Raw genomic sequence first — 17,683 nt, forward strand, 5'->3', positions numbered from 1 at the left:
GAAATTTAGGATTAGCATTATCAGTTATTGAAAAAAAACTGCTTTAGAGCTTCCAAGTGAAGGAAAACTGCTGTAAAGCTGCAGGGGTAGAAACATCCCCTCAAGCCACATAATCCATTTGATGTTCAGCACTGTCAGCCCTACGCTTCTGGAAGATATGGAAAATATAAAGACTTTTTTTTTAATTGCTCTCTAATGATTAGAGATCCAGGATAATACTCCTTCCAAGAGCTCAAGTTTCTCTTTTAGATTAAAGGTCTACTTGCAGTGATTATTGATATCTAAGATACCTCGATGCAACATGCTGTGGTGCCTTTGGGTGTGGTGCTGGCATAACCCACACTCTCAGAGATGGGGAGAGTGTGTGTGCAAGAGGTTCCTGGTCATTCTGTCCCTAGTTTTTGTTTATTCTTTTGCTGTGTCAGTGCTGCGGCAGAGCTTCTCTGTGCACAGGCATCCCTTCTTTCATTACACTCCCCTATCCCTTGCGATAAGCCTCGAATCAATGTTCTCGGATACAATTTTGCACGCCTGTTCTTCTGAAAGGGACCTGAAGGTCCACTTCCTTCACAAAGAGTAAGTGTTTGGCACTTTCTGAAATGGTGCATCTTCAAAGTATTTCAAATCAGGCACCTGAAATGACCAGTGATGTCTGGAAAACCTGAGCTCTGAGCTCTACATGTCTCCCCGTGGAAAGGTCAGATCTTCTTGTAGTCAGCTGACGTTGCTGGGAGGGTGCAGATTCTGCAACGACAAAGCGTACTCGGAAGCTGAGCTGCTACAGCGCTTCTGGGTGAGGTGCTTGGCTGGCCGGGATGCTCGACGCTCCTTTCTTGCCCGTAGATTGAATGGAGAGGCATCGAAGTTCTGGCTGTGATATGACAAGGGACACGCAAACAGCCGGGTGACTCTGATACTGCATTTCTCCCTTGCCTTTCACCTGCCTTTCAGAGCTGCTTCGCATGACATTTGCCACGGCCCTGGAGCCTGCTGGGCAGGCTGGTGTAGAGGAGACAGTGGGACCGGGCATCTGCTGGTGCCAGAGTCCTGCACGGTCCCCTTGCTGCATGACCTTGAGTCTAATCGCCTGGCTGCACCACCTCCTCATGCCGCTGCCGCCTCCCCTTTCCCCCGTGCATCTCCTGTCTCCGAAATGGGGCCTGGGAGATGGGTACGCCAGCGGAAGCGTTGGGAGCTGCCTGGCTGTTGTTTGCCTTGCTCTTAGCTTAAAAGGCCGGCGACAACAGCCCTCATCTGTAGGGGATAAGGATCAGGGAATGCTTCCTCCTTATCGCGGGGGATTTGCTGCCTTTTGGAAAAAAACAGATGCTCAAACCTATCATTTCTTATTAATTTTAAAGTAGCTCTTGGCTCGCTATCTCCTCCGTATCAGCCCTTGCATTGTCAGTAAATTATATTGGATTTGCAATTAAAAGCCAGCTGTGCCAGTGAAGTACCAGCCAAATGCCACCATAACTGTCTCCTGGGCGTCCTCGGGGAGGTGTGGAGCACACAGCTCCTCCTCCAGTGAGCTCTTCTCTCACTTCGAGAGGGAAAGATGAGAGTTCAAAATGGGATCTCAGGCACATTATTTTTGTTAATCAGAACGCTTGCTCGCTAAGAAGTGCAGTTCTTTTCTTGACACTGCGTGTTCCTGGATATAGCAATTCCCAGAGCTTGAAAACTGCCAGACACCCTTCACAGTGCAAAAAGTTAACTGTTTGAGGCAAAAACTTGTAGTGGTGGATGCCCGTCTCAGGCTGATTGGTTTTTCTCCTTCCCTTTCTCAGTTAAAATGATTAATTGGAGAAGTATCTCTGCCTCTGCTGTGTGGGGTTTTTTTAAGTGTTGAAAAGCATTTGTGCCCATCTGTGTTGGAGCAGGAGTGTGTGGCCAGGCGGGGGGAAGAGCACTGTGGGTGTGCTGCTCCCTGCCCCTCTGGAGATCCACCGGCGTCAGCCAACTCCTGAGCCTTTGTGTCTCACCTCTCGGAGGCTGAACGGCGACTTGCTGCAAGTTGTAGCAAAACCCCGACTGTTTTGTCTTCCTTCCATGCTGAAACTGGGCAGGGCTCTTTCTGCACCGGCTTCTTCTGTCCCTCAGCTGCTTGGGCTCTTGGAGCCGGAACGGGAAGCAAGGAGCTCTTGGGCTCCTACCTCTCTCACTTTTGGCTGGATCAGGAAGGTGCAGCAATCCAGCACAAGAGGGAATAGGAGAGGAGGAATGTAGAAAGTGGGTCTCTTCCGAACCTGGAGCAGGACTCCAGCTTGTAGGGTTACAGGCAAAGTCCCCAAAACCACTGGCAGGGGAAGAAGGAAGCCCACGTTAGCGCTGGCCATGAGGGCGGTGGGATTTGACACCTACCAAAAGGCTGCGTGCATCAGGGCGCAGAGATCTGCGCTGTGGGTCCCTGAGGTCGTGATCTTGCCAGCGAGCTTTGGAAAGGCCAATATGTGTCTGTGATAAAATGATGTTCTTCAACTGGGTAGTTGGAAAACTCCTCCAAGAATTCCTATGTAAAAAACCCAGCACTGCATTAAAAGCCTGCAAAACAAGGTCGTGCACTCAGCTGAGCAACACCTGAATGAGTGTGTGTGTAATTCCTACCGCTGCATGTTTGCCTTGTGGTGCAATTTTAATTGTGTCATTGCGTGCAGGGTATCTGTATGCTGTGGGAAGGCTTCATGTGCATACAGAAATCGTATTATGAGCTGTCTTTAGGTGTGCAATAAAGATCTTACCCTTCCTGCTGCTTTAAAAACAGCTCACTTCAAAGGCTGTAGTATTTGCTTTGTCCTTTGGCCTTTACAGGGTGAGAGAAGAGGCTGTCTGCACCTTAGATGTGTTAGTCGTCTCTAGCGGTATCTTTCCTCAGGATGAAGAGATTGGTACAGCAAACAGTGGGGGAGTGCTTGCCTCTGTTGTTTCTCTCCCTGTTCGTTTCGAACGTGCTAGCTTTCCCTGTCCTCCCCTTAAATCACATTATTTCATAAAGAGTAAAAAGAAACGTAATTTGGAGGAGCAGCGAGCTGAGCCCAAGTTAATAGCTCGAATTGCACTCCATCTGTTCAGCTGCATGGCCTGATGGATGTTCTGAACCCATTTTTCACAATTTGTTTTAAGCTGGTGAGAACCATCTCCTGGCTCCGGTCCAGGCTGGCTGTGGGGAAAAAACTTTGTATCTGGACGTCTGTGTCCAGAGGGTGGGATTGAGTCAGTAATCTCCAGATGCCAGGCTACCTCTTCAACCTGCAAGTTGCTAGTTTTTGAAAGATTAAATTCTCCTCTGGACTTGAACATTGTTGTCGAAAATTAGAGGCGGGGGGGGGGGGGGACCCAATGTGCACACGCACACGGAGGATGAAATTTGCAAACGTGATTATGCAGGACCCGCTTTAAATCGGCTTATTGCTGTTTTATGATGGTAAGCAAGCAGTCACAGAAGCCAGGGTGATTGGCCTCGCCATGCGCACATGCTGCTGGTAACTCAATAACCGATGAACACCCACCGTGGTCTCCAGACCTCGAGCCTTTGATGTAGCAACAAACAAGATAGATTGCTGTAATTTATCTGGCCCCTGGGGGGCTGCGCTGGTAATGTGCCATGAGCCCAAGGGCCAGCCATCCATAATCTGTGTAAAAATACAGCAGATCGCAGTCGCCGTGCTGCGGGATTGCCTTTGTTCCGTGCCGCAAGAGTTTGCGTGTGTACAATGCACAGTACTGGGTCTCGATTTCCAGCAGCCAGGGGCGGTAAGTCTTAGTGTAATATGCCCACTCCCTCCATTAACTTTAATTGTTTTTGTTATGTACTAAATATACTCCTTTCAAATAGGCTTGGGAAGGCAGTGCCGGAAACACGGTATTTCCCCGTATGCCTTTACAAGCATAACAGAGAGACTGGAGAAGGCATGCTGGGTTGAGGGAAGAAGAATGGGATTTTGTACCGGCTGAAGCCTCCGGCGAGTTTGCTGATGGAGGATAGGTGCTTGTGGCATTGCTGTTGGGTGGCCCAGAAACCCAAGGAGAGGGAGCGTAGCCTCCAGGCTTGCACGTGGGCCTCTTTGCTGGTGCAAGACGGTCCTGGTTGGGCTGTGCTAGGAGAAGAGGGAGTCGTTGCCGAACTGGGGAGCCCCACCAGCGGCATTGGGGTGCTGCAGAGCAGCCGCGTGCCACCTCCTAGTGCCCTCCGGCAGCAACCCGTGCCTGGGATCGTGGGATGATGGGGTTGGAAAGTAAGAGTAGTACTGCAAACAAAGCCCTGTCAGCTTGAGTTTCTGGTTTGTTGCCATGCGGCACAGTACCTTTCCGTGCCTGGATTCTTATCGCTACCAAAGAAAGGTTTTATGTTATCTCAACACCACTTTTTTCATGGGGCATTTTAAAAAACACTTCACTTGGGTCAGCGAGAAAGCAGCAATGTGGCTGGGAGGGTGCTGTGCCAGAGCCCAGCGTGCCAGTTGTAAAATGGGGCAAAGGGGGAGGGCTTGCCTTGCCAAGCGCGGCTGCGGAAGGGCTAGGACTGGTACACCTGGGGGAGGCTCGGGGGCTGCCTGCCAAGAAGTAACGCTGGGCTCCTCTCCTCCCGCAGGCATGGCCTTGGCCCAGCGGCAAGTGGCGGTGCAGGAAGGGCCCCTCTACCGCACGGAGGGGTCCCACATCACGCTGTGGTGCAAGGTGAGCGGCTACCAGGGCCCGGCGGAGCAGAATTTCCAGTGGTCCATCTACCTGCCCTCGGCCCCTGAGCGGGAGGTACAGATCGTCAGCACCGTGGACCCCTCCTTCCCCTACGCCATCTACACCCAGCGCGTGCGCAGCCGGGGGATCTACGTGGAGCGGGTGCAGGGGGACGCCGTCCTGCTGCACATCACCGAGCTGCAGGACCGGGACGCCGGGGAGTATGAGTGCCACACGCCCAACACCGACGAGAGGTACTTTGGGAGTTACAGCGCCAAGATGAACCTCGTGGGTAAGCTGTCCTGCTAATGGCGTGGCTGGGGCAACGGGGCATCTCCCAGCCGGAGTGCAGCAGAAACCCATAAACCCCTCACTTGCGATGTAGTCCACATAAGCCATCAGAAGAAACACCAGTGAGGAGAATAGGAGCAGAGAGCAGGCGGCACAGCGGTGTGAATTGCAGGGAATCATGGTATAGAGACATAGGAGAAATCAAGCTTTCTCCGGTAATGACACCCTTATAAGGAAGAGAAACCAGGCAGCGTAGCCAGAGAGAGAAACGTGTGAAGCCATGGCTGAAAGCAAGAGGAATGTGGAACTGATTTACGCAGAGAGAGGGGTAGTGAGGCTGCTCCAGGTGGCAAAAGCTGCAGAGGAGAGAGCCCTGTGCCAAAGGTGGCAAAATAGCGGAGTGGGGAAGAGAGCAGCCGTAAGAAGCAGCACGTAAAGGGAACGGGAGAGACGGTCGTCTTCAGGCTTTTAACAGAGGGCAGTGCTGAATGCGTCCTGAAACCAGCACACCGATCAAACTGAGCTGTCTGTAGATGAATGTGGGGGAGTTGGTTTGGTTTTTGGTTTTTTTGTCTGCGTTGGAAAAATCGAAAACAGGTTCTTTAAAATCTGGAGTATTTCCACAGCGCCTCTTTGACTAGCTGATTTGACCTTTTCAAGCTTCAGCTTGCTTTCTGTATCTCAAAATGGGATTGGATTTGAAGTCTCTAACTTGGCTAACAGCGGTCAAATAGCTTCCATTGAACTATTTGGCTGAAGGACTCCTAAAAGAGCTCCTCCACAGCAGACACACCCCTCTAGCAAATTTAAGCCCACAGACAGCAGGCTTGCTTTCCTTGGGAGGCGTTTGTGAGTCTGCAGGTCTCCAGTTTGGAAACCACTTTGGCATTATCCAGACGTGCTAGCCAGTCAGGGCGTTGCTGGTTCAGGCCGTGTTGACATAGGAAACCCCTAGTGAAAGGAGCTGAGGTGTGAATTTAAATCACAATAGCCCTCCTTTGGGCTGTGCACCTTGGCTCCTTCCCTTAGGAGGTGCCAGCCCAGCCACTCTCCCAGGTGAAGTCCCATAGCCTGGATACAGGTGCTTGTTTAGTTGCCTGCTTTCCCATCTGATGTCAGTGAGCAGTCAGGAGGTAGATGCCTGAATACTCTTGTCTATTTTTTTTTTTTGTAGTTCCATTATTTGCTTCAGGTGTCTAGGTTTGCGGTTCCCCCTTTAGTTTAAACAAGTCTGAGTCAGCGCTGCTGCTGCTGCTGTAAAGTCACCTCAGGGAGTGAAACCCATTGAAAACCAACACTGGGTGGAAAAAAACCATGCTGGGTGCAGGGTGGGGTTGCAGTAGTCAGGGTTTGCAGCTGGGTTCCTCTGCCAGGGAGCTGCACCATGTGGAAACCAGGCTGTGAGCTGGGGCCCTTACAGGAGAGCCGTGAGAGCAAGTGAGAGTGCCTGCGTTAGCTGCTGGCCTGGGGCACAGCACAGGACAGGGCTGCGGGCCAGCGTGGCCAGCGTGCCCGATGGCTGGGCAGTGGGGAGCTCCTCCGCTGCCCTCCCCAGGGCTGGGGAGCCAGTGCCCTCCAGGTTTTAACTGCAGCTCAGCAGCTGCTTCGGTGGCCAGCCTGGGGCTTGCTGGGTGAGATACTTCTGCTCTGTCCCACCCTTGCCACTGGTACAAGGCACGTAAGATTTGGGACTCCGTAGACACCCATGAATAGTACTTTGAGGACATTGGCTGCGGGGCTTATGTCTGTCCGGGATGCTCAAAAAAAATTGATCTAAAGTAACTTTTAGTGGATTAGTTAAATCACATTATGCCCTTTCATGGATGCTTGCGCTCAGAATTTGGGGCCCTAATTTGGTTTAGCTTAATTCGTTTCTGAAAATCCACTTCAGAAGTGACTTAGGGTCACTTGTGTCTTGAATGTGTGTACCTGCATAGGTGTTTTCTGTGGTTTAACCAAACTCTGACAGAAACTGAATTTTCCAGAGTGCCCCCTGCGATGACCTGTAGACAACAAGCCCTTACAGAGGGCCTCCTGTCTGGCTCCCGTTCACATGAACCGGCACTGACTTCGGCCCTGTCGGACCCTGAAGTCCTGCCAGGGAAACGGGCTCCTCTGTGCAGGGCTGGGCAGAGCACGTGCCCTTTTTTTTCCTGTTATTTAAGCTCTCAGCTACAGGTCCTAGGTCTTCAGGCTGGTTTTGTTGCTGCAGACAATATGCAAGAAGAGGTACACGAGAGCAAAATGAGAGTTATTGTTCTCATTTTCTCAGAAACAGAACCAAACTTTTTTTTTCTTTGATCCAGTTACGAATTTTTAATTGACTCATTAGATTGAGTGGCTCTTTTGGCAGCAGCAAAGCCTGGAGGGAGACAAGTTTGTTAGCATCTCTGTTCTCTCTGGTTTGGTGTGAAATGGATGGGTTTGGAGCAGTGTTGGTTTTAGACTTGCTGCTCTGGGAGCTTTGAGTTGTTGTGTCCTGTGGTTTAAGGGAAGAGCCGAAGGAAGAGGCTCCTCTTTTCACCCGGGCGATACAGCCCTGTGATGGGGGAGCTGGATGGGGGCACTGGTGCAGCACCATGGACCTCTCAGCTTGCAGCAGAGCAGCTGGGATGTGTCTTTGCTCCTGCCATCTGAGCAGTGTTGAGGGCTATGTATCCAGGGTTCTGCAGCTGCTAAAAAAAAGTCTTGTCAGCTTCAAAGATATGCTGGTTGGGCTTGAAAGTACACTTCTATCCACCTCACGAACGGCAAGCGTGGTTGGTTGTCCCTCTCCCATTTTTGGTGTCTCCACTCGAGGTTCCTTTTTGTTCATCGAGATCTTGGCCAGGATCTAGTACCACTCTGAGGACCTGAAGTCTCTGATGGCCTGGAGTAAGAGGTGCTCCCCAGGCACTTTGTGGGACTCTTATCTGAATTTAGGCATGCAGCACAAGTGCTAATCTCACTGAAGTTAGGAACGAGGCCAGTAATGTGGTTCAAGGGTCTTCTGCCGTGGGGAAATGTGTATCAAGGCTTAATCATTTTCACCAGTCTTCAATTTACTTCACTTGCTTCAAAAATAAGTCTTCTTGTATCTTGCTACCCCTCTTCTCATCTCCTCCTGAGCTACATCATTGGGAAGAAGGAGTTATACCTGGGCTGCGAGATGTGTCAGGAGGAAGAATTTAGGACATCTCGGATTGAGTTGCAGGGGCTGAGGGAGGTGGCAAAAAAAAAAAAGGGTGCAGCGCTTCAGGATGTGGTGGAACCGTGGCCTTGTGATTGATTTATGAGAAAGGATTAGCCCACGTACAAAGTCTGCAACTCCATTGTTTGCCATCAGAGTTCAGTTCCCTGAGGCTGACACGAAACTGCTGAGGCTAATTCATGCTTTTTTACTCTACTCGGGGGGGGGGGGGGGGGGAGAGATTTTTAGATTGCACAAGTGGCCTCCCACTCATCTAACACCAGGCACGTTGCCTAAGGTAGATGTTGAGGCAATATCTGCGATCAGAGGACAGAGAGGGACAAGTCTGGAGAGCAGCCCATCTTTGTTTAAACTACGTGCATCCTTCTCTAAGTTGACTAAAGAGAGCCTAGATGTCAGACTTGGGTTGGGCAGCTGGTGCCGAGTGAAATGAATTCTTCTAGTGGTGGCTGAAGACTTGGCTGCTTTTGGAAACTTCCCCCATGGGGTTCCTAAACAACTGATGGAAACTTTGGTTTTGTGGTTGAATTGGGAAGACACTTGGGCATACTGAATAGGGGAGTTACAAAACTGGATTGATGAAATGCGGGTTCTGGGGACCATGCACACCTGACTGGCAGTTGTATCAGGGTCCTGGCCTGCTTGTTGCTGGCTGTGAGAAGTACATGGGCTGCTCCTTCGCTTTTTGAAGAAGTTAAGGACCGCAAAGAATTTGCAGGTGAAGGAAAGCAGCATCCCAGTAATGTAGCATCACCACTGGCAGGACAGCAGTATTTTCCAGATTGTCATTGGAATTCCCTTGTCTTAATAACTCTTGAAATATGAGCAGAAGAGGAGGTTTCTGTGCAGTAATTTAGGTGGTAAAGCTCCAGGGGTGCTGTGCAATCTGAGATGCTGGTTTGTGCTTCTCATCTTATGTTGATGGGTAAATAAACTTGTGTTTTGCTGTGGGGTAGAAGTGAGCACATGGCAGTTACTTCAGAGTGCATGAGTCACTGCAAATTTGTACTCCACTATATCTCTGCAGCGAGCTGTTTGTGTGCCTGTACCCTTAGATAACAGCGAAGAGGCTCAGGTCTAACCTCTTCAGAAGCTTCAGACTTTTATGTCAGTGGTTTTTTTTTTTAATCTGCGCTCCCAAAAACGTTGAGCTGTTTTTCAGAGTACGTGATTTGATGGAAGAAATCAAGCTTTGAGGTTTTTCTTAAACAGGTAGTGACAGAGTGGGAGAAAGGGTTTCAAAGCACTTGAGGAGGTCGCAGCTCTTGTACTCTTTATTTTGGGGGAAGCAGCTCTACAGCATCAATCCTAAATGAGTTAAAGCAAAAAAATTAAAGGGGTTTGGATGAGGGGAGAGACCACAACCTCCATGGTACTGCAGAGTGGGAAGGAGCAATTTTGGTGCAGACTTGAGAAACAAGCAGTGCTCAGACACGGCTGTCTTGGCAGCAGGCAGGAGCTGCTGTGGAGCTGGTAGTGTCTGCAGGGATGGTCACCAGCGTCTCCTTCCTGCCAGGTGTAGGCGAAAGGGGGCCAGAGAAGAGTCACACTAGCTAGGTGCTATTCAGTGGCACCTCTGTCCACCCTCTCGGCCTGGCCACGCTTCTGCTCTCTGCTGTTTCTCAGTGGTCTCACCCTGCCTGGGTAGGCTTGTGCCTTGCTCTCTGACCTGTTCCCCCAGGTCCTCCCTGGCTGTGATGGCTCCCAGGGCCTGTGTGTGGTTTTTTGGCTGGCAGCCCCATTGTGGTGAAGTTTCAGCATCGGGTCAGGCTTGGGAGTGGTGGTGGGCAAGGGCACTGGTGGGATGAAGAGCCATCTGCCTCTGCCTGAGGTCAGTGCTGGCTGCGGCTGTGCTTGGTGGGGGTCTCATCTCCAAATGCTGAGCTGCCCAAGTCACTTGCAGCTCTCTGCAGACCAGAGCTCCGTCCACGGATATTTTGACCATGCCTTTAGGAGTGTGTCTTGTAGGGGTCCTCTGTGCCCTTGAACTGTGGCATGTAACGGTGTGGCCAGCTGCAAGCCCATGGCTAGGACGGGAAGGATAGCTGTAGGGTGTATCTGAGAGGCTTTGGTGGCACAGGAGGTGGAAGAAAGATTTACGCAGGCCATTCACTTAGCACTGGAAGGGAAGGAACTGCATGTGTCAGACAAGCATTCAAGAGAAGAAAGCAGGTCTCTTTTGTTGAACTTGCAACCAAAAATCTCCAGAATCTCTCTGTGGAGAGCTAAAAGGCATGTAGCAGGCAAAAAAGAAAAAAATTAACTTTTATTAGTCCGTACCAGCTGTTGCTGCTTGTTGCCAGCAGCTTCCCCTCTTCTTTGTCAAGTGCTGCCATACGTGATGTGTCTGCGCGCAGAGCGGAGGGAGAAAGTCATGTCGCAGGTTTGCTGTGTTTGGGAGAGCACCGTCTGCTCCTGGCAACCTGGGGGGGCTCGGGCTGAGAGCAGTCACTTCTGCTCATGTGGGGCACGTGGACCTCGGCGGCTGCTAATTTATTCCAGCTGTCAACTGGGCTGAAGGTGGCTTTGCTTGAGGGAGATGTCGAAGAAAGGGATGGCAGTCTTGCAGACAAGGATCAACCGGTTTTGATAGAAGTCTTTGGGGGCTGCTCTTTCTATGCTGCCGTTTGCTTCTTCTGAGAGACAGGGGAAAGTGTTTGTCGCTGTACATGAGCAAGCAGCTTGTGTCCTGGGGAGGCCAAGCTTTTTTGCAGATGTGCAGCAACAGGCAAAAATCGAAACAAGAGCAGTTCAGACTGCCCCGAGAGGTTGCACAGGCTCCATCTCTGGAGGGTTCCAAGACCTGACAGGATCAAGCCCTGAGCAGCCTGGTCTGACCTTATAGCTGACCCTGCTTGACCCTGTAGTTGTGCTACAGACCCCCCGAGGTCCCTTCCACCCTGAATTGTCCTGTGATCCCGTGATGAACCGCTTGGCTGCTGTGCAGTAGAAACCACTGTTAGGCAGCAGTTTGGAGGGAGGGTGTTTAAGGAAAGGTGTAAAATGGTATATAGTGGCGATGTCAGTGCTAAATAATGGCATAACACCGGTGATCTCAACCAGGTGAGAACAGCAAGGACCTATGGTACATCCCCAAATTCTTTTTTCTGGCATGTTTTTTTGTATTTCATATGTTTCTTATTTCTTTAGAGAGGCTGCAGGAGTTTGTGTCTATTGCTCTGCTCTGGTGTATGAAGGCAGAATTTGGAGATCCTAAGCTCAGATGTCCTAATCTCTCTGAGGCCATCTTGGCAGCTTTGCTACCTCTGAAAAGCATGTGTGTGTTTTATTTGGCCAAGCCGTCAGTTAACCGAAGTGAGTTCTAGGGTTGGTATTGTTGAAATTCCTGCTTTGTGTGTTACATTTATCTTTGCCTGTTTGGGCTGTGCTTGTTGCAGTAATTAGCTCCCCAGAGGAGTAAAATGTCCTTCACTTTCAGATTCCCCTTTAGCTGACATTAAAAAAAAAAAAACACCAAAAAAACCCACAAAAACAAAAAACACCTTCTCCTATGTGGTCCTTTGCAGCTAGACACAGGGTATTTTGTTCTCACTGTCCTCCTTTACATGCCTAAATCTCTCTGTAGTAGCCTTGAAAAAAAAATCTGACCTATGCTGCTCTGCTTTTTCTTTCTGTTCCTGCTACGGATGGAAAGGGAGTGTTTGTCTGTTAACAGGGGAGGGATAAGGAGGGGTAAATAGATTTAGCTCTGGCAGTTCCTATGGGCACAGCCTGGGGACTTGCACCAGCACACCAGAGTACCTGATTTCTGATGCTGCGGAGCAGTGGGGGGCTGCAGGCATCGTGCTGCCAGCTTGCTGCATGTCCCTGGGTACGGGGCGCTCTGTCTCCCTCACCATTTTCCAGCTGGTAAAATTAGGGATAATAGCGTACAAGCCTTTCACAAAATCTAAACTAAATAATTGTGAAGTGCTTTGAGCTCCTCAGATAGCAGGAGTTAGAAACAAAAGCTTATATTTCAGCTCTGCCTGGTAATGATGCTGAATAGGATTCATCTCCAGTCCTCCTTAGTCATTTCTGATGTCTGGAAAGTAGAGCTGCTTAAGCTCACCCAATTTTGCCCTTGCAGAAGCTGTGAGACTAATAAGCGCTGTCAGACTGAGGGGGCCGGTGGTCCATGGTGCCGGGGGCAGGTACGTGGGAGCCTGGTGCAGGCAACCCTGGAGCCGGTGGCTCTGGAGCTGGCAGGAGGGACCGCTTCCTTACAGCCTGCTGCGGCATGGGCATGCATGAAGCCAGTCCAGAAGCTCCATGCCCCTTTCAGATTTAAAACTCCTGCTGGTAAGAGGAAGGCACTAAGACCTGTTTAAATTTCCTGTCTTTTTTTTTGGTCTTTCTTTTTTTTAATCTTGGCTTTAGTCATATACAGTCTGGCATGAATTGCATGGGCTAGTTCTTCCTTGTGCTATTTAAAACACTTTTTTGTAGATACCATTCAGGCTATAACAGAAAGCTTATAACAGAAATCTCTGTACATGTCCTCATGTTGCTAGACAAGGTTCACTCATTATTCTGTGTATCTTTATCTCATCCCCTGTTATTATATTTTCCTGCTAAACACTTCCAATTACTCCTGTTTTGTTGCAGTACACCATCTTCTATTCTCTGCCATTGGAATTGCTTGCCTGATTTTTACTTTTTTTATTATTTTATTGTTTACTTTTTTTATTACATGACATCCCTTCTCCACCTCTATCTGCACAGGAGAAACGGAACCAATTTTAGGCAGACCATACCTGAAAAAAATGGATAATCTGTTGTATCCACTCTCTCCCTTCTTAGTTCTTGTTTTTCCTCCCTCATCTTCCTGCCCTGTCCCTCAAAACTGCAGGCAACTTGGTGACATGACATGCTTTACAGGGGGGGCTCTCAGGTGTGGAACTAATGCTTTCTTTTTTTCCTGTCCACCTACCCATTTCTCAAAAAACTGGCATTAGACATATTTGGGGCACATCACTGTATTCCATATGTTTTTCCTACATTGTCCCTTTTGAGGTAGAGATACTTTTTTAAATTTAGCTAGTGTGTGTGGAGAAGGTTTACAATAAGAATGTGTCCTTTTTTTATGCATGTCTGTACACTATGCATTGTAAAAAAAAAAAAAAAATTCTAAAATGCTTTCTAAAAATGTAAATGAATACAGCCTCAGGCAATTGCACAGCCCTCTGCTTGCAAATCTAGGCTGGTCTTTAAAATGAGCCCTCTCACTTCCAGACTTTCTATGTCTCTTACCTGTCAAGAAGGGAGGCACAAAAGCCCAAATGCTGACTTGCCTTCAGACTGTAAAGAACTGCAGTGTTTTGCTTGGGTAGGTTTCTGTGCGGCACTGAGCCTGAACAGTAAAATCAGACCAGTCAGTTAAAGTGATCTTTGAAAACTAAAGCAGTCTTTCCTGCAAAAGCCTCTCTTGTGAAGGCTTGGAGTCTTGCCCCCTAGTCTGTTCTCTCGACGGCTCCAGCTGTGCTTGGCTCCACTCGGGCATCTCAGGTTGATGGGACTGCGGTGCTTGCTCTTCCCCCGAGCCCTTTGCCTCTTTGGTGTCGGTGAGGCTGGAGGCTGCAAGGCTTGGGGTCCTCTGCTGCCCTGAAAGGAGTTACTGCAAAAGCAACACTCTGCTCAGCCCACGCACCCCTTTGCTTGTCCTGCCGGCTCTTCTCTTGTGTGCTCTGCCAGTTCCCAGTGAAATGAAGTATTTGGTAGTCCTAAATGTCCTGTTTATTTATAGGATGCCTCTCGGTCTGCCCCTCTGAGAAGAGCGATCGTTGGTATAGGCTGCTTGTGTAGATTGCCATAATGTCTGGGTGTTAAGTGCTGATAGGAGGTAAAGGATGCAAAAGTTTTTAACTAGGATAGAAGAATCTTTAGCCAGAGATCCTGGTGCATTTGAAGGCCAGCTCTACCACGGTGGATTACTCGGGACCCTGGGTTCAAATCTTAGGCGCTCCATCTTTTCCAAGCAAGTGAACTCAGCATGTGAGGGAGCTCTTTCAGGTCGGGCTCTGCTTGCTAATCATGGGAAGCAAAAGGTCGTCTGGTGTTAGAAATAGTCTGGTGCCACCTCCCATCCTGAATGTAACGTTTCCTCCCAGTGTGCTCTGGGCAGCCCCCAACCTCTCCCCTTTTACTTTTTCACTACATGCACAACTGAGGAAAGCTCTGGAGGATGAAAATTATTAAGAGCACAAAAGGAGACCCAAAAGGAGCCGGGCTGGGTCAGGAGAACAGGTGGTGGAGCCAGCGGGCTGTGAGGTGGGGTGGGCAGAGCCTGGTACCTGCCTCCTGTGTGCTCGGCAGCTTTCCAGGTGCTGCCTCCGGCCACATCGACCACCTCGCTGGAGGGCGGCTGAGGGGCATCCGTCTCTTCCACCTGTGCCTCCCCGCTTGTGATGGGTACCAGCGGGGCTGAGCTGCCAGCACAGCCTGGCGACTCCCTGGCATGGGGACCTGCTCCCAGACTCACCGGCAGAGCCTGTTGGCATTTCTGGCAGCTTTGCTGGAATACCAGGTGGTGGGGGAAAGGCATGAAGTGTGCAGGTTTCTCTGCTTCTATGCCTCCAAACAGTCTCTCAGCATTAAATGGGGAAAGCGATAACTGTGAGCACAGCTGGTAACATATGGCACCCGTCCCCTGCCTTAGCAATTGCTCAGTGAACTCTGAAAGTGGAATATGGTCCCCGTGGCTCTAGCCAGCTGCAGCGCTGAGAAGTCCTACGATGGAGCAGCCCGTTATTTGATTACCAGTGAAAATTTCATGTTCCACATTGCCTGTTTTTCCTGCTGCCTCCTTGGGGAGGTTTTTGCTGTGCTTACTCCTTCTTCCCACTCTTTTTTTTTTTTTTTTTTTTTAATTTGTTTCCCCTGGAGGATTGCTCTATTTGTTCTCCAGTTCCCAGCCCCTTAGACTTGGTTGCTCTGCATTTCTGTCGGTCTGCTGCCCTGAGAGGCAGGGGCAGCTGTTTCTGCCATTGATGTCAATGTTTTTCTCGGGTCGTCTTGGAGAACAAGTAAGTCTGGTGGTGAATGATCGAGTCCCCGTGTAGCAGAGGGAAAGCGCAGTGCCTGTTGCTGAGCCAGTCTGCTTCTGTGCCACAAAGCTGCACGCTGACTGTGGTGTGGATGCACGTCTTTTTGTTGAAGAATTACAAAACAAAGTCAAACTGGGGGCCAGTGCTCAGGCAAAACACAGAGCAGCAACAAACCCAAAAGCCTCTAGCAGCATTACCGATCGTACATCAGATCCTTTTTATCCTATCAGATAGGATAGCAGAAAAGTTGAAAGCCTACTGCTTCTGTCCTACTCCCCAGGAGGGCTCAGAAACAGAATTGGGTCCCCTCTGGTTTGGGCCCCATATCTGCTAATTTAGAGATGTTGTTATTGAGCGTCCTGGGGGGGAGATTTCTTCTAGTTTAAAGTATCAGAGGGGGTCTCTGCCCTGCTTCTGCTGCCTGCTGGAGGGGCAGGAAGGGGAGAGCAGCGCTTCGGTGCTCCAGAGGGAGGCTTTGGGTCCCAAGGCTGCCTACCTCCTCCTCCAGCCTGAAGCCCCGGCAGGACTGGCCTGTCCTGCTCCCTCCGGCTCCTGCCAGGCCATGCGGGGTCCCACGCTGCTGAGCTCTGCAGCACAAGTCTTCCGCTTCATGTACATGACCTGCACTGGGACAGAGCTGCCCCTCGGTAGGGAAAAGCTGGGAGGAGAAATGTTCCATCTTGATTCTGTGGCTGCTCTGTCAGTTTAGCCCTATAACAGTTTTACAATCTTTATCTGATATAGGTTTAAGAGGATTTCCCTGGGTGCAGTGGGATTATTATAAGTCAGAGAGCAGTCTCCAGCTGATATTCCTTCGGCAAGTATTTATTTTAAGAGGGTTTAACAGTATTTAATTTTTTAAATTTTTTTTTTTTGCATGGGTTATAAGTAAATTGTTTACATTATCAGAGAAGTAGAGCCTGCATAGAATGAAGGAATGTATTATTGCTTTCCAGGCTGGGGGTGGTGGAAGGAAAGCAGCAGCTGGAGGTGGGGAGGAAAGAAGATAAAATAGTAATGTTGAGGGAAATGTAACATTATTCCGCACGCCACTGATTAGTAATACTGCCAAACAGCTGTTTATAAAATAGGAGATGTAATGGGAAGGAGAGCTGCGAGGAACGTGAGAGTGCTGCAGGCAGCACTGGCTCATCATTTGAGGAGGGGGTGGCTTCTGTCAGCCATGGATCTGCCGCCTGGGCTACCAGAGGCTGTGCTGCTGCAGCCCCCAGGAGCACAGGGGGGCTGGGGGTGCCCTGTGCACCCTCCCCAGCCCTCGTGGAACCGCGCTCAGTCAGATTGACACTGACATGTTCCCCCCAATTTAAGGTTTTCGTGCCGCCTTCAGAAAAGAAGAGCAGTGGTGACCCTTGGCATTGGGAAAGCTGTGCTTGTAGGAGAAAAGTTTCTTTTCAAGCCACATGCGGGCTGTTTCTTTATCCTCTCCCTCCCTCCAGCAGGCTTTATGGACGGCGGAGGGCTCCAGGGCTGTGCGTACACATCCAGAAGTCTGCTGGCTTAGCAAGAGCCGCCTTCTGGCTGCCTGCGCCAGGACAGTGCCCACAGTCCTTGGAGTATTTCAGAGGATGCTAATGGGATGGGATTAGCCGCCCCACTTGCCCTTGCCATCAACAACAAACGTTTCTAGAGAGCCTACAAAGAGGAGCAAAGCCAGAGCTAACAGGACGAACCTGAACAAAGGCACTTTTGTATGCAGAGAGAAGTGTGATTTTACCCTCTGGCCCTACAGAGGCAAGAGGTAGGGCTGCTCTGCTCCCCATTTAAAATCTGAATGAGCCTCTGCCTGAAGGGATCATCATTGGCAGAGTTGGTACTAATGGGCTGGATACCCTTCAGTGTCCCTGCTCCGGTTCCCTGACGCTGTGTTTCAACATACTGCACCCTTTAGGGCTTTATTCCTTACTGCGTACTAGTTAAAATGGTAACTTGGGGCTCTGCAAAGAAATGTTTTAGGTAGGGATGCCTGTCTTGGGGAAGTGTGTCACTGCGGGCAGGGTTTTCTGGACAGGGATGCCTCTGTCCTAGGCATGATGTGCTCTGAGTGCTTGACTTTCTCAGATCCTGCCATTCTTCATCTTTAGCTGCCTGTTCAAGAGAGCAAGATTTTTATAAAACCATTTCTTACCAAATGCATTTCATGACTGTAACTTGTAATGCCAAACTTACTGAGGGTGAGAAGATTTAAAGAGACCAATTTTTTTACGGCTTTGTGCTGCTGCATGGAAATGAAGAGAAGATCCCAAAGCAGCAGGTTACTTATCAGAGGGTTAATGTGAAGCTCTTGAGCCTTGTCCACAGAAGAATTGTATCAGCATGCCACAGATGACCACAGGCACTCTGGCAGTCTGTTCTCACCTTTTGAGCTCTCAGGTGTAGTGATGCCACCTGTCCGCAGATAGGACTCCTTGAAAAACTGCAGGTGATGGTTGTGCATGACGGATGGCCCACCTGGCACTGC

The 17,683-nt window shown here is 49.8% G+C and overlaps 1 protein-coding gene across 2 annotated transcripts in view; it reads left to right on the plus strand.

Moving 5' to 3' along the window:
- IGSF3 (immunoglobulin superfamily member 3) overlaps positions 1–17,683 on the plus strand; it is a 102,056-nt gene that overhangs the window by 23,510 nt on the left and 60,863 nt on the right. For both annotated transcript variants that reach the window (XM_075516129.1, XM_075516120.1), the window contains exon 2: positions 4,592–4,969. In XM_075516129.1, coding sequence (XP_075372244.1) covers positions 4,592–4,969 — 378 coding nt within the window. The remainder of the gene's footprint in view (positions 1–4,591; positions 4,970–17,683) is intronic.

The sequence above is a fragment of the Mycteria americana genome, chromosome 1 (assembly GCF_035582795.1).
Source record: "Mycteria americana isolate JAX WOST 10 ecotype Jacksonville Zoo and Gardens chromosome 1, USCA_MyAme_1.0, whole genome shotgun sequence".
Lineage (NCBI taxonomy): Eukaryota > Metazoa > Chordata > Aves > Ciconiiformes > Ciconiidae > Mycteria > Mycteria americana.